General features: G+C 39.3%; 1 protein-coding gene across 2 annotated transcripts in view; it reads right to left on the bottom strand.

Annotated features, from left to right (window-relative positions):
- The window catches only part of DNAJC2 (DnaJ heat shock protein family (Hsp40) member C2), a 34205-nt gene that overhangs the window by 1266 nt on the left and 7322 nt on the right, over positions 1-25617 (bottom strand). For both annotated transcript variants that reach the window (XM_034666831.1, XM_034666838.1), the window contains exons 3-15: positions 25532-25607; positions 13436-13534; positions 12234-12375; positions 10761-10841; positions 9691-9756; positions 9109-9200; positions 8906-9027; positions 7980-8129; positions 4163-4251; positions 4020-4089; positions 2367-2551; positions 1374-1474; positions 1156-1263 (exon numbers count right to left, since the gene is read on the bottom strand). In XM_034666831.1, the coding sequence (XP_034522722.1) occupies positions 1156-1263; positions 1374-1474; positions 2367-2551; positions 4020-4089; positions 4163-4251; positions 7980-8129; positions 8906-9027; positions 9109-9200; positions 9691-9756; positions 10761-10841; positions 12234-12375; positions 13436-13534; positions 25532-25607 (1381 nt within the window). The remainder of the gene's footprint in view (positions 1-1155; positions 1264-1373; positions 1475-2366; positions 2552-4019; positions 4090-4162; positions 4252-7979; positions 8130-8905; positions 9028-9108; positions 9201-9690; positions 9757-10760; positions 10842-12233; positions 12376-13435; positions 13535-25531; positions 25608-25617) is intronic.

The raw sequence follows: 25617 nt of genomic DNA, 5'->3' as shown, positions 1-25617 counted from the left end.
CACAAGGAGCAGGAAAGTAAAGCCTTTAGAAGTGCCCTCCAAGTGTCCTGGAACTTCCCTTTGTTACTTAACCTTAAAAGAGCCTAAATAATACCCAGCCTAGACCAAAAAAACCAAAATCACCCCCAATGATTTTTGCAACGACAGTAGGATTTTTTGGTCTTTATAGCATAAGCCTCTTTACTATTTTCATACTGGAAATTTTGGGATAATAAACCAGATTAAGAATACAGGAAACGTGGGACTTCGAGGACAGGTTTGACAGGTTATCAAATCATTTGACAGGTTATCAAATAGAGTTAGTTAATACCAAAACATATATTTGGAACTGTAATTTGGAAGGCATATCCCAAGATTAGTTTAGGGGAGAATCGATTGATGGCTCACAAATGCATCAAGTGAAATATGACTTTTCCCACCTTTGTTGTGAGCCACTCACAGAAAAAAAGTTCCCACCCCAAATGTACACATGGACAAGTTTTACAAATGATACCACTTATGTAAGAGGTGTAATGCTCTCTGATATTTTCTGTTCATGACCCATCTGTGGGTCACAGTTTGCATTTGAAACACACTGGTCCAGGGAAGAACACCCAGGACAATGTGAGCACCGTAACAGGTTTTAACTAAGTTTTATTTTGAAATGAAGAATCCCTGTACATGCTCCCCAGGTTCCCCAAATCTGAACATTTTTACCACGCCTGTTTTTTCTCTGTACGTTAACAGACATAATTTATTCTGAACCATGTAAAGTTGTAGACACGATGCCCTTTACTCCTTAACTTTTCCTTAAAAATAAGGACATAATTATAGTGTATTTTTCAAAATCAGGAAATTAACCTTGATAAAATACTATTATCTGGTCTATAGACCTCATTCAAATTTCAACTGGCCCAATATCCTTTAATACTGATTTGTAAAGTCTGGTCAACAAAACAAAGCCCGCCCCTCCCCTAACGCATCTGAAATGGAAGAACTGTACTTCTCAGTGGTGTCAGTGAGGTCAGTCTAGGACGGTCCTAGAAATGCTTCCTTTCCACCTTCTAGTCTGCGAAAAACCCTTTATTTTCCAGTTATTCTGACCATAGACCCCGGGTCTTGTCTGTCAGTGTGAGGACATGCCTAGCATTTTCTAAAGAAAAACGATCTCATTACCTTCAAATCGTTCTGAAGGTGTTGCGTTGTCTGCTTGAGGTACCACTCCATGTTCTTTTTTAAATTTATCAAAAGCCTTTTTGTTTATGTCGTCTTTTTGATGAGGGTCTGAGAAATGAAAAAAGAAATATATCACAGATCATCTCATTTAGTCTTTCATTAAACTGCACAGATTATTTTAAAAATACGTATTCAATGTAGCAAATTGATTTGCTCACCAAGTTTTTGAAGACTTTTTGCTTTGCCAATAACATCTTTGGCAGTTCTCTTGACTCCAGAAGAAGAGTGTATGTTCATGTAATTCGCGATAACTTCCCATCTAGAGACAGTGATGTAAGTTAGAGGGTAAAATGCCCAAATAAAAGAATGAATCTTCCATTTGTAATGCTTGGGGTTAGCTAGAATATCTACAGAATTAGCTCTGCTGGTGGTCTCATTACTCTTACCTGGACTATAGCTTTTGCATTCTGTATGTTTAAACCAATTGTACATAATCTTGGTTTCAAGTCTATAAAAACCTTAACGATTTCTGTGTACAAACCAAGAGTAATAAGACCATACGTAAAGAGAGATTCTGCAGAGTTTTAGTTTCCCCATCTATAGAAAGAGGGAGGCTGGATCTTAAAAGCTTCTTGAGTTCTAAATTCAGACCTGCAGTAAGTTTTGGTTCGAGGTGGGAATCAAGAAGGATTAAGACTAAGAGAAACTTGAACGCGATCTAGTTCCCAGGACAAGCCATGATGGAGTAGGCCAGCGTGAGAGTCAAGGTTTATGTGTCATAAAATTTAATTTCCTGAGAAATCAGTGAAGCATCCTCCTGTACATGTGTTGGTGAAAGTGCAAAATCCCGTAGGTTCAAAATGCACTCTGCTTTTCACACTTCCTACTGTGGCACTGAATTCAGTGGAAGGAGTCTGTCTAGACTCAGGCATAACCCTGGAAGTTTCTGCTGCAACCAATGCTATTTGGGTGTTGTCTGCATTTTCCCTAGGCTCTAATATGTGCTCAAGAGAAGTTTCATTAGGGGCGCCTGGTGGCTCAGTCGGTTAAGGGTCTGCCTTCGGCTCAGGTCATGGTCCCAGGGTCCTGGGATCAAGCCCCACGTCCATCATGCTCTCCGCTGAAGAGGGAGCCTGCTTTTCCGTCTCCCTCTGCTTGTGCTTTCATGAATAAATAAAATCTTTAAAAAAAAGTTTCATTAAAACCAGTACCTTGAATTTGTTCCAGCAGGGAAGAGGTTCACAGCTTTAATCAGTAATTGCAGATCATCTTCTGACCAGTTTTTACTGCCATTTCCACTGCCACCAGTTGATTTCTCTGCATTCCTGGATGCTTGGCGCATTCGAGCCTCAGCTTCCTCTTTCTCTTTTCTAATTTGCTCATTTATTTCTTCTATCTACACAAATATCACGGGTAAGTCAGGGACTTAAAACATCTTGCTACACTCCCTCTCTGGCTGGGCTCTGTGGTTCTCACTTCTCAGCATCCTCCTGACAATGCCCTACAGGCCTCCCAGGCCAGCCCCGAAACCGGCCATCAGGTTTTCACTCTGGCTTTGCCTCACTCTGGCCTCCAGGCACCAAGAACCACCCTCGGCCTGACCTGCCTTGTATTCACGTCCTGTGACTTCTATTTGCCTTGGACACGACTTGTCAAGTCTACAGTCACTGGGTTATTCGCACATAAGGGCCATTTCAAACCTCTCTTTAAGCTCAAAGCCACTCTTTCAGAAGATAACCTCGTTTATTCTCCACCAAAAGGTAAAGGCATAGATAGTGGCCAGCGTTTCATCCTGAAGTTCCACCCTTTACACTGTTACTTCCAGTCTACCTTCAAACATGCACAAGCAAAAAACAAGAAAACCTTTACTTGGCCTTGTTGCTTCTGTCAACAGCTCTCTAGGGGTCATCTGTGACTCATTTCCCCCCTTCCAGCCCTCAGAACCAGTCACCCAGAGCCAGCGATTCCAGTGACTGCCATCATCCCTCACAGCCCAAGTCCTTCCAGTGAGAGTCTTAGAACTAGTCACACTTCTCTGGCGCGTCCCGCCAACAAAAACCAGACTGAAAGTACATCAACCCTTTGCTACTCAAACATCTGCAGTAATGGAAAATAGTCATCACAGAATTAAAAACCCGCTTAATTTGGCTCTACTTTTCCTAACCGTCTTCATCTCCCACTTCTCCCCCTTGCTGCTCCTACCTATATGTTAGGGTTCATACTTTCCTCTGACCTTCGTCTTAGCACTGTCCATCCCTTCAAGGCTGGCTCATACCCTTCACTGAGCCTTCCCTGACCACTCTGCCCTGCACTGGGAACTTTCAGACCCTCCATCTTCCAGTCCTCAGGCCTCTTCTCTTCAGCGTAACTGTTCCTGAACTCCTTGAGGCAGCAAGAGCATGAGGCATTTTTCCAAACTACCTAGGCACAGTGCTATATATTGTAGGTACTAATACTTGTTACACTGAATTGAATTTCTGGGCCTGCTTCCTCATCTGTAAAATAAAAGGTGTACACTAGACAGAACAAAGATTTCTTTTGGTTCTCAATGTTACTATCCTACAAAGATGCTCAAGGAATAGTCAAAACAATTATTTTTTCTAACTGACTTTGAAAAACGATTAATATGCTATAGATACCCCAAATCAAATACATGTTACACAGTAACAACTTTACAGACTAAATCCAATTTAAAGTAACAACAGCACTTACTGGCAGCAAAACATACTGGAGGACACAAAGAGAAATGAGATTCCTTGCCCTTATTCGTACCTTACAAGTGAGGTAGGGAAATACTGAGGTGAAAGCAACACTGTAAGCAGAATTAAATGCTAAATAAAGGTAGAAGTGATGTGTTCTATTACCTGTTTTTCCAGAGCAGCCTTTCCTACTTCTTTTGTAGATGATGTGAGTGTTTCATTCAAGCACTGTAAGCTAAAGGAAAAAAGGGGATGAAACTTTATCCTAAGCCCAAGACAAGACTTCACCAGCACTCCTATAGCTATACCTTGCTAGTTCAAGCCGATCACAAAGTTTTTCCACTTCTTCCATCATTTTAACCCGCTCTGCCTCATTGTCAGAGAAGTGATTCCAGGTCTAGAAGCACAAACACAAATATTTTTATCTTTTATCTACTGACACTGAAGAATATGTCCATAAACACAACTGCAACATATTAAGTCCTCGAGAGATTCCTGAGGTGAGTGTACGGCCTTCTGAACATTAACAGCCATGCCCCCAGGCCCTCCCTGACCCGTTGGCAATAAAGAGCCATTACCAAGAAGATGGGGAGTCAGAAAAAAGGTGATGGCGTGAAAGATCGATCTCTGGATGTTATAAAAGAATGATTCCCCAGAGAACCACTTAAGAATCAAATTCTGTACGATGACTCAAAATTCCCTTTGTTGGGCTGCCTGTTCTTTCTTTGTGCTTTAAATGTGCAATTACAGGGGTGGCTGGGTCCTGGGATCGAGCCCCACATCGGGCTCCCCGCTCAGCGGGAAGCCTGCTTTCTCCCTCTCCTACTCTTCCTGGTGTTCCCTCTGTCTCTCTCTCTGTTCCAAAAAAAAAAAAAAAAAAAAAAAAAAAAANAAGATGAATAAAACCTTTAAAAAAAAATAAATGTGTAATTAAAGATAATGTAATGTGTTAAGAACAGGGGGTATAAGAAAAATTATGATTAACTAACAATTGTGCAATGTCTCCCATTCCTTAATGGAGACATTAATTAATGTTCTTAATCCACGCACTCTGGCTCTCACTAAGGTCCCAGTGCTGCTTTACTGCTGACCCTTCCCTAGTGTCCAAAAGCACTACTGATTTTCTTCCTACCGGTCTGGGTCGCTCCTTCCCAGGCTCTCTTCCTCTCTCAGTACCTTAACTAGGGTGTTTGCATCCTCCACCCTCCTCCCTCTTAACCCTCTCTGGGTGATCTACTCACATGGTTCCTAGTGGCACTGAGACAGAGAAGACTTTAGTGATCTCACTCTTGAACTCCAGACTTGTACAGCCAACCACCCACTCAGAATTTCCATCTGAGCATCTCATGTGCTCAACATGCCCTAAACTGAAGTCAACTGGAGCAGGTGGAAATGGCAGTAAACAGTTCTGAACTCATCATTTCCTTTCAGCTTTTTCTTCTTTGTTTTCTATTTCACTGAATTATACCATCATCCACCCAGTGCCCCATGCAGGAAACCAGAACATACATAAATCCTCCTTTACTAACCACCTCCAACATACAATCAGTGACACACAGGCAGCAGTCTCTCCTACCTCCCAAACACGGTTCATTTCCTCCACCTTTTCTATTCCCACCCTCTCTCAGTTAAAGGCACAATACTCTCTCTCATTGGGATTATGGCAAAAGACTCCCGACTGTCTCTGCCTCTGGTATTCTCTCATCATCCTGACTGAAACCAACCAACTCAGTAGCAGGTATGAACTAACAAGACATGTAACGTCCTTCAAGACCCAGCTCCTTACCTCTTCACAGCTGCCTCTGGCTCATTTAACCTGCGCTTCCTGGATCTCTGCCTTCCTTCCCTGCTCCCTGACCTCTCTCATCTTTCATCTCATGCATACACTGTTTCAACTGGTTAAACCCTACCAGATCCAGGAAGCCTTCCTTGACTACGTTTTTGGTACCTCTCTTGCTAGTACTCATCTTAAAGTGTTTACTTTTAATTCTCCACCATTAACCATATTTCTGGAAGGCAAGGACCATATCATCATTATATCTACATCAATTGTAACTGCTTAGCACATAGCAAGTGCTCGCCAGATATCTGATAAATGAATAATAACTCATCCTGGAGAGGAGCAATAAAACAGTTACCTAATGCCAGAACATTTACCCTCATTTATGCAACATCTCTAAGAACTATTCAAGCTTTCTAACTGGTCTTTTAGAGTTTTTGCGGATCTCTCATTACATGCCCAATGTGCTAAGTACTATATGTGAATGATCTCATTTAAACTTCACAATTCTATTAATAGGTACTCTTTCAGCCACTGTATAGGTGAGGAAACTGGGGCACAAAGGGGTTGAAGTAACCTGAGAGCCCACAGCAATAAGTGTCTAATAGAGAATGACTTCAAACCCAAGCAGCTTGCTCTCAGCCCCAACTCTTTATCACTACGATAAAATGCATCCTTCTCAAAACAATTTTCTGGGTGAAATCTGAGGAAAAGACTTCATTGTTTTCTATTTTGTTTCCTCTTACAGACCAAAAGCCTGAAGAGACCACCTGTGCTTGTATTTTGGTTAAACCTCCTTCAAAGCCTGCTGATGGGGCAGGTTAATTTCAATTACATTATATTAACTGAAGATTCAGAATGGCATATATTAAAATATAGATCCAATATCTAGGGCCTCTGGACAATGACATGAAGAGAATGTTTCTGCACATAGAAAGCATTTATGGGTGCTGGATTTAACTCAACGGTATGGTATACAATACTGTATGGCAATCTCTCCCTACAGCTTGGCAGTTCATTAATTTATTCATTCAGTGCTATTTGATAAGGAACAATACTGGTCCCTGACTCTACCAGCTTCAAATGTTAAGAACAGCTCTTAGACAAAACTACATTTGAATACTTCCGGGGTTTTTTGGTTAGTCTTTTTCAGTGAAAACTATCTGAATGCAAGCTACCAGTACTCCCCCAAATGATATCCATTTTGATAAAAATGAAACCTTTCAGATTCTTAAAAAGAACCCAAGTTTAACTTCCAAAAGAACTTCTTCTAAGATAAATATTGATTTTACACCATTAAGGAAGTAACCAGCCAAAACCAAACCAAGGGACATTATAAGAACAAATGATCTGGTTTTTGCAACAAATGAATGGCAATGAGAGAAGGAGAGGAGATGGTGATGGTGGGGGGGATCTGTTACAGACAACTGGGAGACACACAACAGAAGCCTTTGGAATGATCCTATTTAGATCCTAATTTGAATAAACCACCCATACAAAGACATTGTAGGGATAATCAAAGAGATAAATATGGACTATCAGAATACTGAGCAAGGGTTTTTTTTTTTTTTTTTAAGATTTTATTTATTTATTTGACAGAGATAGAGACAGCCAGCAAGAGAGGGANAGTTTTTGCAACAAATGAATGGCAATGAGAGAAGGAGAGGAGATGGTGATGGTGGGGGGATCTGTTACAGACAACTGGGAGACACACAACAGAAGCCTTTGGAATGATCCTATTTAGATCCTAATTTGAATAAACCACCCATACAAAGACATTGTAGGGATAATCAAAGAGATAAATATGGACTATCAGAATACTGAGCAAGGGTTTTTTTTTTTTTTTTNGAGGGAACACAAGCAGGGGGAGTGGGAGAGGAAGAAGCAGGCTCCTAGCGGAAGAGCCTGATGTGGGGCTCGATCCCAGAACGCTGGGATCACGCCCTGAGCCAAAGGCGGACGCTTAACGACTGTGCCACCCAGGCGCCCCTGAGCAAGGTTTTTTTTTTGTTAGGTTTGAAAGTAGCATGTTTATGTCAAAAAACCAATTACCACATTTGCATGCTGAAATATGCACACATGAAATTTTTTAAAANAAGGTTTTTTTTTTGTTAGGTTTGAAAATAGCATGTTTATGTCAAAAAACCAATTACCACATTTGCATGCTGAAATATGCACACATGAAATTTTTTAAAAAGTGAATTTAGAAGCATTTAAGATGTTTAAATGAGATAAAATGTATATAACAGTTTAATTATATATGTATAATATAAGAAAAGAAATATTAAGTTTAATCAGCAATTGGATTTGTTATCTAGCGTTGGTTCTCACACAGTCTGACGTACCTTGCATGAGTTTCGAAGTTTTTGCCTTTCCTTCTTAATGGCTTTCTTCTGGATATCTTTTTCCTTCTTTGCCAATAATGCCTGTTGTCTAACTTCCTCCTCTTCTTTTTCTTTAGCTAACCGAGCAGCTTCTAATTCAGCTTGTCTTTGCTTTAATAATGGAAAATAAAATCATTTTAGTAAGAAAATTCGGATTTCTAAATGTCTATAATCTTATTCAAAAAATTCAACCTTTAAATAAATTAGGAAAAAAGGGCACATGTCAATTTATTGAAGACTGAAGGTTAAACTGAGAAAAGCAGCTGGTACAGTTCTACATTTAGTAGAAATGTAAAACAGGCACATTAGAAATAAACATAGTATTAAAGGAATATATATGTTTTTGCTTAATAAAAATTTGCTGCAGGGGCACCTGGGTGGCTCAGTCGTTAAGCGCCTGCCTTCGGCTCAGGGCGTGATCCCAGAGTCCTGGGATCGAACCCCACATCAGGCTCCTCTGCTGGAAGCCTGCTTCTTCCTCTCCCACTCCCCCTGCTTGTGTTCCCTCTCTCGCTGGCTGTCTCTCTGTCAAATAAATAAATAAAATCTTAAAAAATAAATAAATAAATTTAAAAAAAATAAAAATTTGCTGCAAGGAATATGCCTGTAAGTATCAATGGTACCAAAGTATCAAGATTCATTCATGTAGCACCTAATTCTCTACTACAAGATTATAGTTGTTTTGTTTCATTTTGTTTTTTTAAAGGAGGCTCCATACCCAGCCTACAGTCCAACACAGGACTTGAACTCATGACCCTGAGATCAAGAGCCGGATGCTTAACCAACTGAGCTGAGCCACCAAGGCGCCCCTCAAAATGATAGCTTTTTAAATATATCTGAGGATTAAAGATTTTATGAACACTTAAAATCCAGCTTTGTCATCTTACTTTTTCTTTAGCTTCTTGCTCCTTCCGTTTTGCTTCTGCCTTTGCTTTCTTTTCTGCTTCTTTTTTGGCTTTTTCTTCTTCCTTAAATTTTTTTATTCTTGGATCACAGCTATACGCATTGTCTACCAGAAAAAAAAAAGTTAACTTTTTCAACTTCCAATATTTAATTGAAGAACCTTTTAAAAAGTATCAGTTATGCTTACCAACTAATGTTCTTATTCTATTCATTTCTTCTTTTTTTCTTTGTGCCCTTGTTGCTCTGTTCTGCTTTTCAATCCATCTCCTCTCATCACGACTATTAAATAGAAAATATTGCAAATAAACTATTGATTATAGATGGTATCACTGGAAAATGTAATATTTTATAAGTTTATATGTAAATAATGTCTGAGAAGGTTAAAATGCCATGTCACTATAACATTAGTTAAAGGGTGATTCTACTTAATTTCGGTTGATTTTTTGGTGCGCATATTCATGTCAAAAGCATTTCCCTATGCACATGTGGAAAACTAAAACCAGTTAAGCAAACAGAAGAAAAATAGTTTGCTGAATTGAGCTTTTGTGACAATTATATTTCTTGGCAATTTCTTAAGCGTATCATAACCAACTATTGATTTGGCCTCATCTAGTTTAACTTGTGAGATGGGATTTCAAAATACTACTAAAAAACTCAAAAAAGGATACACAAAGAAAATTACTTAAGAAAATATATGCAGTATATTTATACAACATCACAAAAGGGAACCAAATAACTGTCTTCCTTTATTAGTGACTTACATACATACCATTCTGCTTTTTCTTTTTCTTCTTCATCTAAGTAAGAAAATTCTCTCCAAGAATCAAAATTATACCTAATATAAATAAAAACAAAATTAAGCCAAAATAAATGAAAAAAATCTTCCTTTTAAAATTAAGTTACATGCACGTAATTCTAAGAAACATTAATGGCAAGTGGATGAGTTTGTCTTAGTAGATCCCCACCCCCCACTGGTGGAACGAACACGATGCTTCTTCCTCTTTCTTAAATGACACTATTTGGTATGAAAATCTAGAAGTACATTAATTACGCCTAACTTAAAATCACAGCTCCCTGCAATCTCCATTAGCTTTCTCTCTTGCCTGGGACTTGTTAAAGTTTTCCCTACCTTCACCTGTCCTAGTCTGTCAAGTCTTAAGGGAACCCTCAAAGCGGCTACTGCATCTCTGATTTTTATCACCTGAAGGGAAAAAGCAACTACAACTGGTCCAGCTAAATTTGGATATTTTTGTTTCACATTTATCTTATGTTTTCATTTACCAGATACTTAAGGAGAAGAGATAGCACAATTATGAATTGCCCATGAATATTGTGTTTATTAAACATTAGTGTATTAGTTACAGAGACAAAGCAGCACTGCCTCCTTCATGTATTCAAGTATTTTTATTAGCAAGACAAATGAAAAGGTATTTATTTTTATTGAAATCAAATGGCTCCTTAATTTCCTTTTTTTTTTTACCAATATAGTATTCTTTTTTTTTTTTTTTAAAGATTTTATTTATTTATTCGATAGAGATAGAGACAAGCCAGCGAGAGAGGGAACACAAGCAGGGGGAGTGGGAGAAGAAGAAGCAGGCTCATAGCGGAAGAGCCTGATGTGGGGCTCGATCCCATAACGCCGGGATCACGCCCTGAGCCGAAGGCAGATGCTTAACCGCTGTGCCACCCAGGCGCCCCTATGATTATTTCTGAATAGAGTGCTTTTGTTCAGAAAAGGTTCTGTGATTCTATCCTTCAGTTAATTTATGAACGAGCAAGTATTGAATAATTATCCTTTTTAAAAATCGGCAGCATCATAGAAACAGTGTATTCACTTACCAGAAAGAATAAAATGCATCTACATCTTCAAATGATGAATTCATATCACCAAGTTTAGGGACATTTTTTTTATTTGACCATCTGAAATATTATAAGAGAAAAATTCAGTTTAAAATTTTGTGTAACGGTCAACAGACAAGCTAATTTATTAAAAAACCATTTTTACCAAGCCCCTATGATCTCTCTTCCCTACGACTAAGAGATGGTGCTGGAAGATCCGCAGTGGGGTATTGAACAATGCAGGTGCAGCGCGAGAGGACAAGGGTTGACGGGGTTGGGAAGAAAATGACACAGTGTTCTCGTCAGGTGGTCTTCAGCTCCATGAATTAGCAGCTGCCACACTGGATAGGAAAATCAGGCGCTAGCCGCCTCGCCCAGGCACACTCCTGCCTCTAAACAGCCAGTACAGAAACAGCCAGTACAGAAACAACCTAAACTCTGCCTCTAAACAGCCAGTACAGAAACAACCTGTAGGCCCAGATGTTTAAAAAATGTTACTTCAGAGAGATGACTCGCACCCCATCGTCACCATGACCACCCCCCCATGAGTCAGACTTCTCAGTTCAACACCTCACCCATCATCTCTGAAAGGATCCTGAGGCTGTTACTGACCCATGTTTTCCACTCTAGGAAACCATTCCACAACAGAATATATTACACTATTTTGTTTTTACCACCTTCAACACTATGACAAAACAAAAATGAGAATGGGTGGAGAAAATATTAAGCTGCACTAAGCCAATGAAGTAGGCCTCAAACCTGACTGCACACTAGGGTCACCTGGGTATTTAAAAGCCGACAGACATTCCAAGCTCATTAAATCGAAATCACAGCTAAAGCACAATCTCTCCGGGCGGCACACAGCCCTCAGGAGCTCTTCAAGCTCTCCAGGCGATGCCGGTGCGCAGCCACGCTGTGCTCTAAGGAAACCTTCCAGTGCAGATGGAAGCAAAAAATGTAGAATATTGATATATACTATTTAAAAACTGACTTTAATGAAATAAATTACATATACACTAACATTAAAGTTAGATCATCCTTTGTCAGAGAACCTTCTGATGATGAAATGCTTCAAGAAACAGCTCAGTTCAGAAAGAACAAAAGCTTTCTCAAATGATAAGGGGCCAAATAGAGTACATGCACATTAGTAAAGGGGAAGCAAAAGAATGGGAAATTACCGTCACCTAAGTAATAATATCATACTACATAAAGTCAGCTATTGTTCTTTCCCCACAAAGGAAATCTAAAAGAAAAACATCCCATGAGGTGTAAAGGAATCTCGCCATGGAAAGGCAGAACTTCTGTTCAGAGAGCAAAATAAATTAAGAGCAGTACGTTCACCCGAGGAGCTCAACTCTGTAGAGAAGGAGGAAGAGAGCAAAAACTCTTGAGCAGAGGAAAGACGCCGCCGTCCGGAAGCACATGCAGCAAGCCGATATAGCATTACAATCACAAGGGGGTGCCTTAACTCACCTAGAATTCCTTTCAAACACTGGGGAAAACACTTCGAAGAAATTGTCCTTTGCTTCACTTTTAGAAGGAACTGAGTTATCAAAAGTAGGATCTACACTGTTGAATGCCCGTCTTTTCACTGGATCAGATAACATTTCATACGCTGAGGAAAAAATGGTAAGGTCAAATTACCATGACTCTACATTTTTTTCCTGTGAGGAAAAAAAAAATCCCCTTCTTTAAAAAGTTATTTTTCATATTTAAAAATTTTGTGTGCTTGTGGGCAGGAAGAGACTGAATCTGGGTAATGGCACCTCCAGCACTACTGGGATATAATTTCACTTCACAATTTCCTTCACAATCTCTTCTGGAAGGCACATAACAAAACAATGGTTAGTCAACCCTTAAGAATGCATGACTCCGAGGAAAAAGACATAGAAAACTAACCATTAGATTCCAAGGTTGTAAAAAAAAATCAAAGAATCTTTAGCATCTTGAGCACTGTGTAAGAATGGGCCAAAGAGAGTAAGTTTGAAAGGTGTGTATGCAATTTTAAAATTTTACCACCAAAATGTAAAATTAGGGGCACCTGGGTGGCTCAGTTGGTTAAGCACCCGACTCTTGATCTCAGCTCAGGTCTTGACCTCGGGGTCGTGCATTCAAGCCCCGAGTTGGGAGTAAAATCACATTTAAGGACACATTTAGAAACAGCAACAACCTATATTAATTTTGCTTAATGAAAACACGGCTATGTAAACAGCAATCAACTGTCTTTGGGTCCATAGCAGGATATAATCAATTTTTGGATTTAAATTATCAAAACATCTAAGGAACAATTTAGTCCTACAAAGTATATGAAATGGAGAAATTAGTATTCTTATTAGACATAACACTTACGATGAATTAACTCTAGGATGAGCTTCTCCTAAGAATCACCTGATGATCTCATTAAAATGCAGACTGTGTCAGCAGACCTGGGGTGGGGGCCAAGCTGCTGCGTTCCCGAAAAGCTGCCAGGTACTGCGGACGCTGCTGGTTGGGAGAACCTCACTTTGTTGTAGTGAGGCTCTGGGGCAGTTTATCAGAAACAACCAGATATAACTGAAAATGTTTTCAAATGTCATGGTATAGTTAACTACAGAATATACACTAGAAATCCATTCCCAGCACTTAATAAATAATCATCACTATTAGAAATTCCTGACTCCAAAGTATTTTCTTACCTTTAGTTATGCAAGTGAAGTAGTCATTATCTCCTTCTTTTATTGGTTCACCAGCTGCTTTCCGTTTGTCTGGGTGATGTTTTAAAACCATTGCTTTATCTACAAAACAAGCCAGATTTAGACAATTTGTCACTTTATGCATCAAAACTAAAAATAAAGATGAGGAGCTTCGGAAGATGGCCGTGTAGGAGGACCCTGAGCTCATCTACGCCCACGAACCTACCAAGACTGCAACTACATACAGTGCAACTCACTCTGAGAAGGCCCTGAAGACCAACAGAACAGCTTCTCCAGAGCTGAAGAGGTAAAGAAAAAGCCACACTGACAGGCAAAAAGAGGAAGAGATGTAGTCTGGAACCAAATCCCCAGTGTGGCAACCCACTGGGGCTGAAGGAAGGATATCACAGGTGCAGAGGTCCTCCCTGAGGAGTGGGGGATCAAGCCCCTACTGGGCACCCTTGCCCTGGAGTTTCACACAGGGAAGAGGAGCTCCCATAACATCTAGCTTTGAAAATCAGTGGGGCTCCACTCCAGGAGTTGGAAGGCTATACTGAGACTCTGCTTTTAAAGGGCCAGTGCACTGTATCACTCATTCTGAGACCCAGCACAGAGGGAGCAATTTGAAAAGTACGTGCGTCATGTGTGACAGGGATTTATTGACTAATTATAGGGCATGTGCCAGAGGAATCTGCAGGAACTTTCTCTAGAAAGAGAAGTGTGGGCAGGTGCCATTTTTCCCTGTCCTCCTTCAGCCTTACTGCCCTGATGCTGGTGGAAGCCAGTTGTGACACTCTCCATCTACCTTGCTAACACTACTTGCCCCACCCCATGGTCCCCTGTAGAACCCCCCACCCAAAGGTGCCCATTCCAAGTGGCTCCCATCCCACCACACCTGGTAGGGAGCCTCAGTCAGAACCAGTGCTTCTCCAAACCAATTGTGGATAAAGGAGGGAGGGCAGCTCCATCCACCAGCACACCTGCAACACTTGTAGCTTGACCTCTAAACCAGCTGTGCTGGGGGCAAGCCGGGTCTACCACTGCACCCACAGTAGGCTTGGAGCAGTCTACATCAGGAGGGTGCATGCAGCCCCCACACAAAATATTCTGGGAGGGCCTGGGCCTGGTGACCAGGGTGGGGGAAATGCACTACCGGGCACCACAGGACACATTTTACATAAGGCCACTACTTTCAAGGACAAGAGAGGGAGATGACTTACCTAATACAGACACACAGAGAGTCACACAAACTGAGGAGACAGGAATATGATCCAAATGAAAGTTCAAAACAAAATCCAAGAAAAAAGAACTACTAAACAAAATGGAAATAAGCATTCAACCTGATAAAGGCTCAAAGTAATGGTTATAACAATATTCACTGGATTGGAGGGAAGAGTGCATGATTCAGTGAGTACTTCAACAAAGAGAGAGAAAATATGAAAAACAAACTAGAGGGAATTAATGCCAGATTAGAGGATGCAGAAGAATGGATCAGTGATCAGGAGGACAGGGTAACGGGAAGCAACCAAGCCAAAGAGCAAAAAGAAAAAAAAATGAATTTAAAAAATGAGGCTATGTGGGACACCTGGGTGGTTCAGTTGGTTAAGCATCTGCCTTCGGCTCAGGTCTTGATCCCAGGGTCCTGGAATCGAGTCCTAATCCGGCTCTGCTCAGCAAGGAGCCTGCTTCTCCCTCTGCCTGCCACTCCCCCTGCTTGTGCTTTCTCTCTCTCATTCTGATAAATCAATCAATCAATCTTTAAAAAATTTTTAAAAAATGATATGTTAAGGGACCTCTGCAACAGCATCAAGTATAAGAACATCTGCATTACAGGGGTCACAGAAGGCCAGAGATAGGGGCAGAAAGCTTATCTGAAGAAATAACGGCTGAAAATCTCTCCAACCTGCAAGGAAACAGATATCCAGCTCTAGAACACAAAGGGAGTCCCACAAAGGGAGAATGAAACAAAGAAGGTCTACGCCAATGCATAATAATTTAAATAGCAAAAATTAAAGATAAACAGGGAATCTTAAAAGCATCGAGAGAAAAGGAAACAGTTACAAGGGGAACTCGATAAGGATGATTTTTCAGCAGAAATTTTGCAGCTCAGAAGAAAGTAGCATGATATACTCAAAGTGCTGGGAAAAAACCTACAACCAAGAATACTGTACTGAGCAAGGTTATCATTCAGAATGAAAGGAGAGATAAAGAGTCTGCAAGACAAACAAAAGTTGAAGAAGTCCATCACCACTAAGCCAGCCTTGCAAGAAATGTTAAAGGGAATTCTTTAAGTGAAAAGAATAGGCCATAACTGGAAGAAAATGGTGAAAACAAAACATCATTGATAAAAGCAAACATACAGTGAAGACAGATAACCATAAAGCCAGTATGAAGGTAAAAGGACAAAGTAGTGAAGTATGAAGGTAAAAGGACAAAAGTAGTGAAATCAATTGTTACGCAGAAAAATCAGTCAACAGATAACACAAGGTAAAAAGTTGTAAAATATGACAACATAATACATAAAACACATGGGGGAGTAAAAAAGGAGTGCTTTTAAAATGTGTCTGAACTTAAGCAACCATCAACTTAACAAAGACTACGATTATATACACAGGATGTCATAATAGGAACCTCAGGGTAACCACAAACCAAAACCCTGTTAATAGATACAAAAAAAACAAAAAACGAAAAAGGAATCCAAGCCTAACTCTAAAGAAAGTCATCACATCATGAGGGAAGACAGTATGAGTGGAATAAAGAAGCAGAACTACACCTTCCCCCCCAAAACAAACAAAACCTCACCACAAAACCAAACCCAACCCAGGAAGCAATTGGCAAAATGGCAGTAAGTACATACTATTAATAACCTCTTAAAATGTAAATGGTCTAAATGCTTCAAAAAAGACACAGTGTGACTGAATGGATAAAATAACAAGATCCACTGGGGCACCTGGGTGGCGCAGTTGGTTAAGCATCTGCCTTTGCCTCAGGTCCTGCTATCAAGCCCCACATCAGGCTCTCTGCTCAGGGGGGGGAGTCTGCTTCCCCCGCACCCTCTCCCTCTGTGCACCCTCTCCCTCTGTGCGTTCTCTCTCTCTCTCTCAAATAGTCTTTTTTTCTTTTTAAAGATTTTATCTATTTGACAGAGAGACAGCCAGCGAGAGAGGGAACACAGCAGGGGAGTGGGAGAGGAAGAAGCAGGCTCCCAGAGGAGGAGCCTGATGTGAGGCTCGATCCCAGAACGCCAGGATCACGCCCTGAGCCGAAGGCAGACGCTTAACGACTGAGCCACCCAGGCACCCCACAAATAAATAGTCTTTAAAAACAACATCAAGACCCACCTATATGCTGCCTACAAGAGACTCATTTCAGCTGTAAAGACGCACACAGACTGAAAGTGAAGGGATTGAAAAAAATATACCACGCAAATAGAAGTGGAAAAAAAAATTGAGGTAGCAACACTATGTCAGATAAAATTGACGTTAAAACAAAAACTGTTACTACAGACAAAACAAGGCTTTACTTAAAGAGATCGATCCAATGAGAGGATATAACAATTGTAAATATCTATATACCCAACAGAGGAGCACCTAAATATATATTAAAAAAATTACTGGTTTTAAAAAGAAATCGACAGTAATTACACAATAATCATAGGGGCCTTTAATCCCCACTTACAGCAATAGACAAATTATCCAAACAGAAAATTAGTAAGGGAACACTGGCTTTGACAACACATTAGACCAGATATACTTAACAAACAGACCACCACCCAACCCTGGCAGAATACACTTCTTCTCAAGTGCACATGGAACATTCTCCAACATAGATCACGTGTTAGGCCATTAAGTCTCAATCAATTTAAGAACACAGAAATTATACCGAGCATCTATTATAACCACAATGGCATGAAACTAGAAATCAATTACAGAAAAAAAACACAGGAAAAAAACAAACATGTGGAGGCTAGGGGCGCCTGGGTAGCGCAGCGGTTAAGTGTCTGCCTTCGGCTCAGGGCGTGATCCCGGCGTTATGGGATTGAGCCCCACATCGGGCTCCTCCACTGGGAGCCTGCTTCTTCCTCTCCCACTCCCCCTGCTTGTGTTCCCTCTCTCACTGGCTGTCTCTATCTCTGTCGAATAAATAAATAAAATCTTTAAAAAAAAAAAAAAAACCATGTGGAGGCTAAACAACATGCTACTAAACAATCAATGGGTCAAAGAGGAAATCACAGAGGAAATAAAAAAAATACTTTGACACAAATAAAATGTAAACATAACAGCCTAAAAAGGCAACCTACTGAATGGGAGAAGATATTTGCAAATAATGTATCTGATAAGGGGTTAGTATCCAAAACATAAAGAACTCCTAGAACTGAACACCAAAAAACCCTCAAATAATTCTATTAAAAAATGGGCAGAGAACCTGAATAAACATTTTTCTAAGAGGACATATGGATGGCCAACAGACACAGGAAATGATGCTCAGTATCACTAATCATCAGAGAAATGCAATTCAAAACCACAACGAGCTCACACCAGTCAGAATGGCTATTACCAAAAAGACAAGAACTAAGATTTGGTAAGAATGCAGAGAAAAGGGAAACTTCATGCACTGTTGGAAGGATTGTAAATTATTTTTTAAGACTTCATTTATTTATTTGAGAGAGAGAAAGAGAGCACGAGCAACCGGGAGAGGGAGAAGCAGGTTCCCCACTGATCAGAGAGCCCAACGTGGGGCTCATCCCAGGACCCTGGGATCATGACCTGAGCCAAAGGCAGACGCTTAACTGACTGAGCCACCCAGGCACCCTGGTAGGATTGTAAATTCATAGAGCCACTATGGAAAACAGTACACAAGGGGCGCCTGGGTGGCACAGCGGTTAAGCGTCTGCCTTCGGCTCAGGGCGTGATCCCGGCGTTCTGGGATCGAGCCCCGCATCAGGCTCCTCTGCTAGGAGCCTGCTTCTTCCTCTCCCACTCCCCCTGCTTGTGTTCCCTCTCTCGCTGGCTGTCTCTGTCGAATAAATAAATAAAATCTTTAAAAAAAAAAAAAAACAGTACACAAGAAGTAAAAATGACTTTGAAAGATGGGTGAATTTGGTCCAGGTGAGTGGAAGACAGGAGGTAATTCCAAGCAAATGAGTAAGAGTTAACAAGGCACAGTGACAAAATAATTGAGCTAAGACCCTTGTAGCAAACACTTCAGGCAAGGAAATTGTTTTTAAAAAATCTTATTGATGACTCTTAACAGCATTCTTCTCTGTATTAATAACAGCACTTTTATATTTGCCAAAAAGATTCTAAACAGAAGTTACAAGTTTAAAGGAAGTGATCACTTGTTTTAAAACATTCTTTTGTTTTACATCATGTATTACTTAAAACCTTTATCTCATGGGGGCGCCTGGGGGAATCAGGCAGTTAAGCCCCATGTCGGGCTCCCTGCTGAGCAGGGAGCCCGTTTCTCCCTCTCCCTTGCCTGTCACTCCCCTTGCTTGTGCTCTCTCTGTCAAATAAATAAATAAGATCTTAAAAAAAAACCCAAAACCTTTATCTCATGTAACACTAAGTAATAAATAGCTTGTGATGTTTGTGGGGGATATATAGAAAAGAAACTTGCCCCCCCCAAAAATTTTTTTTTAAAACTAAGTATAATCTGGGGCGCCCGGGTGGCTCAGCCAGTTAAGCGTCTTGACTCTTGATTTCAGCTCAGGTCATGATCCTGGAGTCTCCGAATTGAGCCCCATGTCGGGCTCCCTGCTCAGTGGGGAGTGTGCTTCTCTTTCTCCCTCTGCTCTCCCCCTGCTCATGCTCTTTCGCTCACTCACTCTCTCAAATAAAAAATTTTTAAAAAATCTTAAAAAAAAAAATTTTAGAACTAGAAGGGATGTTAGAGATTATCTAGTCACATTTTAAATTTTACAATGGAAAAACTGAGACCCCTAAATTCCCTGTTCTATTCCTGCTCAGCAAAACTCAATTTTCTTAATACCTCAGATTTAAAAAGTGATTACCTACTGTATTTGTTTCTAAAATGCTTTTTCTATGAATACTGTTGTCATTTTCCTTGTGATATGTATCATATATATACATTATACATATCTACATATATATTCACAATATATATATACATTATTTATACATACGTAAAACTTCTACTTCTTGAGATGTGAGATTTTCACTGCCAGCTAACTTAATGGGAACCCTAAATGATGGGGAAAAAAATCCTCAAAATAGAAGTTTTACATATATAAAAATAATGTATATGTACATATGTCATATATATGTACAGTTACAAAATTTATATATGTACAATATATGTATCAGTCATTTTCATTTATATTTACTGATCATTTCCTTTATAATTTTTTTCAGTACTTAAAAACGTATAAGGTACTTCATCATACTCAACAATATATTTTGTAGTTTCATTAATATTTTCTGTGGTTAGAACTGAAAAATTTAAAAAAGTCTTTAAATTTTTTTTAGAATTTTAACATATTCAAGTTAATATCTAACCCTCTCATTTTTCGAAGTGCTAATAACATCTAATAATCCTTCCCTTCTCCAGTGATGATGCCTCTTTTATCATAGTAAATTTAATCAGGGTTTGTTTCTGATTACCTATTCTTGCCCTGGATCATCTTTAAAATGATTATACACTCCTAACAAATTTGATGGTGACTTCCAAAAACTATCATTTTTGATATTTCTCCTGCATCTAGCCACTTGACTCAACCTTTTTTTCATTTTCTAGGTAGAGCCTGTATTACCTACAAATAATTTATTTCTTTTTTTCTTTCCATTAATTCTCTTATTTAATATCTTAATTCACTAAACCATACTCCTAAAATAGCATAAAAAATAATAGGCAGGTTAACTTCTCCCATGGATTTTAATGGTAATATCACTAACCACATGGTTAAATTTGTTGGCTGTGGGTCTGAAATGCTTACCAAAGTAGGAAATTAACCGTATTTCTCTGCAAAGTTCTATTTATCAAAAAAGAATGGCTATTAAATTGTTTTATACATTTTCACTATTTAGGAAATCACATATTATCTAAACTATAGATTTAGCTATATTAATACATTTCCTAAGTTAGATTCCCGAGAGAAATCCTACCTGTCTGTGGGTATTATTCTTTTAATGTGCTGTTAAATTCAAGTTGCTATGATTATTTTTTAAAGTTAATTTATTTATTTTAAGTAATCTCTATATCCACCGTGGAGCTCAGACTCACAACCCCCAAGATCAAGAACTGCATGCTCTTCCAACTGAGCCAGCCAAGTGTGCCCCTAAAAACATTTTTTTTCAGGAGGTAATTCTTTCCTAACTTTTAAAATTTCTTCCTATTTAAGGATGCTTGGGTGGCTCAGTCAGTTAAGCATCTGACTCTTGGTTTTGGCTCAGGTCATGATCTCAGGGTCGAGAGACTGAGCTCTGTGTTGGGCTCCGTGCCCGTCACACAGTCTGCTGGAGGTTCTCTCCCACCCTCTCCCTCTGCTTCACCACCCGCGTGCATTCTCTCTCTAAAATAAATAAAAAACATTTGCCTTTAAAATTTCTTCCTCAATTTCAAAAAATTATTTGAGAGAGAGGGAGCTCATGCGTGCTCACAAGCAGGGGGAGGGGCAAAGGCAGAGGGAGAAGCAGACTCCCTGCTGAGCAAGGAGCCCGATGCCAATGCTGGGCTCGATCTTGACCTGAGCTGAAGGCAGAAGCCTAACTGACTGAGCCACCCAGGTGCCTCTCAAAAAAGTTCATTTAACAAAATTTTTGAATCTATTACATTTAATAGTGGTCTCCATTAAAAATATCATACTATAATGATTTCTTTCTGTATTTCACTATTTGTTTTTTCTTCTTATAAATTCACTTCGGGATGCTGCTGTTTTATCTTTTCTATGTTTCCATGTCCCTTAGTGCTATTCTTTTAAACATCTGAATTAGATGCCCATTTTATTCCCCCCCCTTCTTTTTTAAGATTTTATTTATTTATTTGACAGAGAGAGACAGCCAGCGAGACAGAGAACAAAAGCAGGGGGAGTGGGAGAGGAAGAAGCAGGCTCCCAGCAGAGGAGCCTGATGCGGGGCTCGATCCCAGGACTCCGGGATCACGCCCTGAGCCAAAGGCAAATGCTTAACGACTGAGCCACCCAGGCACCCCTATTTTTCCCTCTTTTTAAAAAGTAACAGTTTAAGGCAATGAACTTACTTATGGTGCAGCTCTAACTGCCATCCCTCAAGTTTTGATAGGCAATGATTTTACTTCTACAAAAAGAAACTCTTAATACAATTTTTGTAACTTTCTAGGCCCCAAAGAGTGTATCTGATTTCCCAAGTGATTGTTTTTTTGTTTAAGCACATCTTTTACTGAATTAAAATAAAACTGACATTGGGGCGCCTGGGTGGCACAGCCGTTGGGCGTCTGCCTTCGGCTCAGGGCGTGATCCCGGCGTTATGGGATCGAGCCCCACATCAGGGCTCCTCCGCTATGAGCCTGCTTCTTCCTCTCCCACTCCCCCTTCTTGTGTTCCCCCTCTCGCTGGCTATCTCTATCTCTGTCAAATAAATAAATAAAATCTTTAAAAAAAAATAAATAAATAAAAAAATAAAACTGACATTGAATTTTGACAATTGTATACACCCTAAAACTACCACCAAAGAAAGTACAGACCATTTCCATCATTTCCATCATCGAGTTCCCTTTACACTTTCCAGTCAACTCCCAGCCATACCCCACGATTTCCTTCACCACAACTTTTGCATGCTCTTGAACTTCATGTAAATGGAATTCTAGTCTGTCTTTGTATCTTTTCTGCTCAACCCAATATCTTAGTTATCTCTTCTTTTTTTAACCACCGAGCACTAATCTACTGTATGAAGATACGGCAGTTTGCTTACCCATGATCCTGCTGGTGAATACTGGGTGGTTTCCAGTTTTTGGATATTGTGAATAAGGCTGCTATAAACGTTTGTGTACAAATCTTTTTATAGGCATAACAAACTTAGAAATTTCTATATATACTGCAGGGCTTCAAAAACTGACAAATACGTTTTTGGTTTTTTGAATTCATATTTTTTTAGTAGTCTAGTATATCATCAGTTTCTTTACTAACATTCCAGAAAAGGCATTTTTGTCTTCTAGCTGGTTTAAGCAGAAAAGGAATTTATTAAACGTTATTAGGCAGCTCACAGAATCTCTGAGAGAGTCAGACGATAGGGCTTGAAAGCTATGTACCTAGGAACTATAATCAAATCATATGAGATAGTTCAGAGGTGTGATGATCCCAGCACTGCGGGGCACTAGAGAAACTGAGCACAGGCTACTTCCATGGCCAGGGCTTCAGGATAAAGCCATAAGCTCTGCAGGGCGCCTCCACACCTGCTGGCAAAATGGATTCTGTGCAGCACAGCCTAACTCACGCTGCTCTCCTGTGAATGCGCTGGCGGTGAGACCTAAGTCACATGCCCGCAAACATTCTCAATCCCAAGACGTATTTTCTTATAAATCAGTAAGTTTCCTTCTTCATTTGCAATTATGGTTTGTGACATTTTTCTGAGTTCTTTAGAAATCTGGCATCCCTTTATTCTTTCTCTCCGAATCTTGGGAACATTCCTCAAGGTTGTCCTCTGCTTTACTGTTTTTCTAATTGTACGTAAACTTCTGGAATTCTAAATTCTGCTCTCATGTTTTCAGTTTCCACACAATTCTACTTATTTCTCCCTAGTCTCTTTCCGCAATGCCTACACCACGCCCCCAAAGCAGTGTCTTCATATGTTACTGACAACATGAGGAGATACTTTAATTTTCTTTTGAACCTTATAAGTCTAAGAGAGGTGATGCTTCATTTTTTGTTGGATAGTCTCCTCTAACGCTGCACTGTTTTTTTCTTCATGGAGTTTTCTGCCTAATCTTTACTCATCCATGTACATTAGAGAGTCCTGAGACTGTCTTATATTGTCTCTTGTGGAGGGGGCAAAAGATATTTCTCAATATTAAAAATAAAGGAGGCCAAAGAAACACTATCTGAAAAATAAATGGGTAATTTGCCAGTAGCAACTGTTTACTGAAATTTCAAAGATATCCCCTCTCCTCCCACTGAAGACAGTTTCTGGGATGTTGTGAGGGTACATTAGCAAAAAGGCTTTTACTGTACATGCATACTGCTATTATTATAAAATGTCTCTAAACAGGATTTTTAATTTTTAAGAAGCATAAGGAACGGCTTCAGTTTAAAATGCCACAAATATTTTGAACTAAAATTATTAAATTTAGAAAATTCAAATCACCGAAGACTTTGCTTCCGTGCAAAGAATATCAAACCTACACACATCATTTGCCAGTGTGGCTATTTTACTTCAAGACAAAATTATGTAAGCAACTGAAATCCCACTTATAGTATTCAAGTACTTTCTCTTAACCCATCCTTCAACTTTTCTAGTGACTTATTCTTTTCAGATAATGCAGAAAACAGAAAAAAAAAAAGACCACTTACTCTATTCATCCTTCACTTTTTTTCATTACAGCAATTCCAAATACATTAAACAAAAAGAAAACTCTTTTATACGTGTAAGAGTATGTAAGAACTTGAAGGATCTCAAATGCAGTAAGATTTTTATTTTTATTAGGCTTCTCTGTGCTAATAATTACGGACCTGTGAACACTAACTTCGCATTTTTACTTTTGAACTAAATTTCAAAAAGCAGTAAAGCAAGCAACTGCCTTTTTTATAATGACAGAGGTAAGAGAACATCAGTTGCCTTTTGAATAAATACTGAGAATATCAACACAGTGGCAGAGAGTGAATTATAATTCTACTTAATGTTAATAATCTGGTACACTGGGGTGGCAAAACTTTTGGCTATGGAGTATTAAAAAATTAACTTCTATTATGCCAATAAAATGATGGACTTAGAAACAAATGAATGTTTCTTCTACAGCTTATCATACATCTTTTATCTTTAGAGAAAAAATTCTTTCAACTATTTTCATAGTCCTAAATCACTTCCAATTCTTTCACAAATTTATATGTATCAAGACTCACTTGGTATTTGCATGCTGCTCTTTCATATAGCAAGACTTTGCAAATATTTTTCCATGGCAAATCAATTTCCCTGGCATTTCTGTACACTGCAATGGCTATTCATATGCATTATCATATGCTTAGTCTAAAACCATGCCAGCTTTTTAAGAAACTGAATAGATCTAAAATAATCTCATAAATTCCTTCAACTTATTAAAAATATTTCCTGCGATTTTCCTAAATATAAGCATTAGTGGAGAACATTTTGAGTTTATCTACTATAGTTAGTTTCAACTAGTATTTTTCAACATGAGATGGGTCTCATTCTGCCATCTTCCTCCAAGGACAATACTTTCTCCTCCTGATTGGCCTTGACTCCCTAACTCCTCTTCCATATGGTCACAATCTTACCTCCTCTGACCTCAATATCCATTCTCTAGAGTGGAGGGCAGAACATTCTCCTAAGATAAAACACAGAAAACTAATCACCTTCACCTCTTTCATCAAACTTTACTAACCAGGTGAACCGAATGGTGTGCAGAGTACTAAGGGGATTGTGTTTTCCAAGGCATGTGAAGACTAGGTTTCCAACAATTCCCCCGAAATTTTTAATCTTATTAATGAAGAAAGCAGTAAAACATCAGATAATTCTTTCTTGGGCAGAAAACACAGGGTGGTATAAATAAAAATGTAACCCAAACCACAAAATAATATCAAAAAACCTAAGTGACAAGGCAGATTCCACTAAATACAGCTGGCCATACTTCTAATGGGAAATGAAATATTTTTAAAAAGCTTGCCATTGGAAGAATGTTATCTTCGTCACAAACACACCGACCCTCCCACCCTCTGATTTCTTATCCCCAGTGGAAAAAGTCCATGCATGAGAATGATTGCTTTTTTCTGGTTCTAAAGGTAAAGACGACTGTGGTTACGCACTGTTATGACCATATATCAAATGCTGTTGAACCTAGATTTATGGCTATAGACTGTGGTTGTGCATATCTTTTCAAAAAGATAGCAATTCCTATACCAGATATTGGATTATCTCAAAAGAACTAAGTACTTACGAGCTGCTTTGATCTGTCTCTGTGTAGCTTTGTATCTTACATGGCCAAGTCCAAGTACTGCATAATGATCTTGGTTCTGATAAAGA

Source organism: Ailuropoda melanoleuca, chromosome 1 (genome assembly GCF_002007445.2).
Source record: "Ailuropoda melanoleuca isolate Jingjing chromosome 1, ASM200744v2, whole genome shotgun sequence".
Taxonomy (NCBI): domain Eukaryota; kingdom Metazoa; phylum Chordata; class Mammalia; order Carnivora; family Ursidae; genus Ailuropoda; species Ailuropoda melanoleuca.
This window is presented reverse-complemented; position numbering and strand designations above follow the sequence as displayed.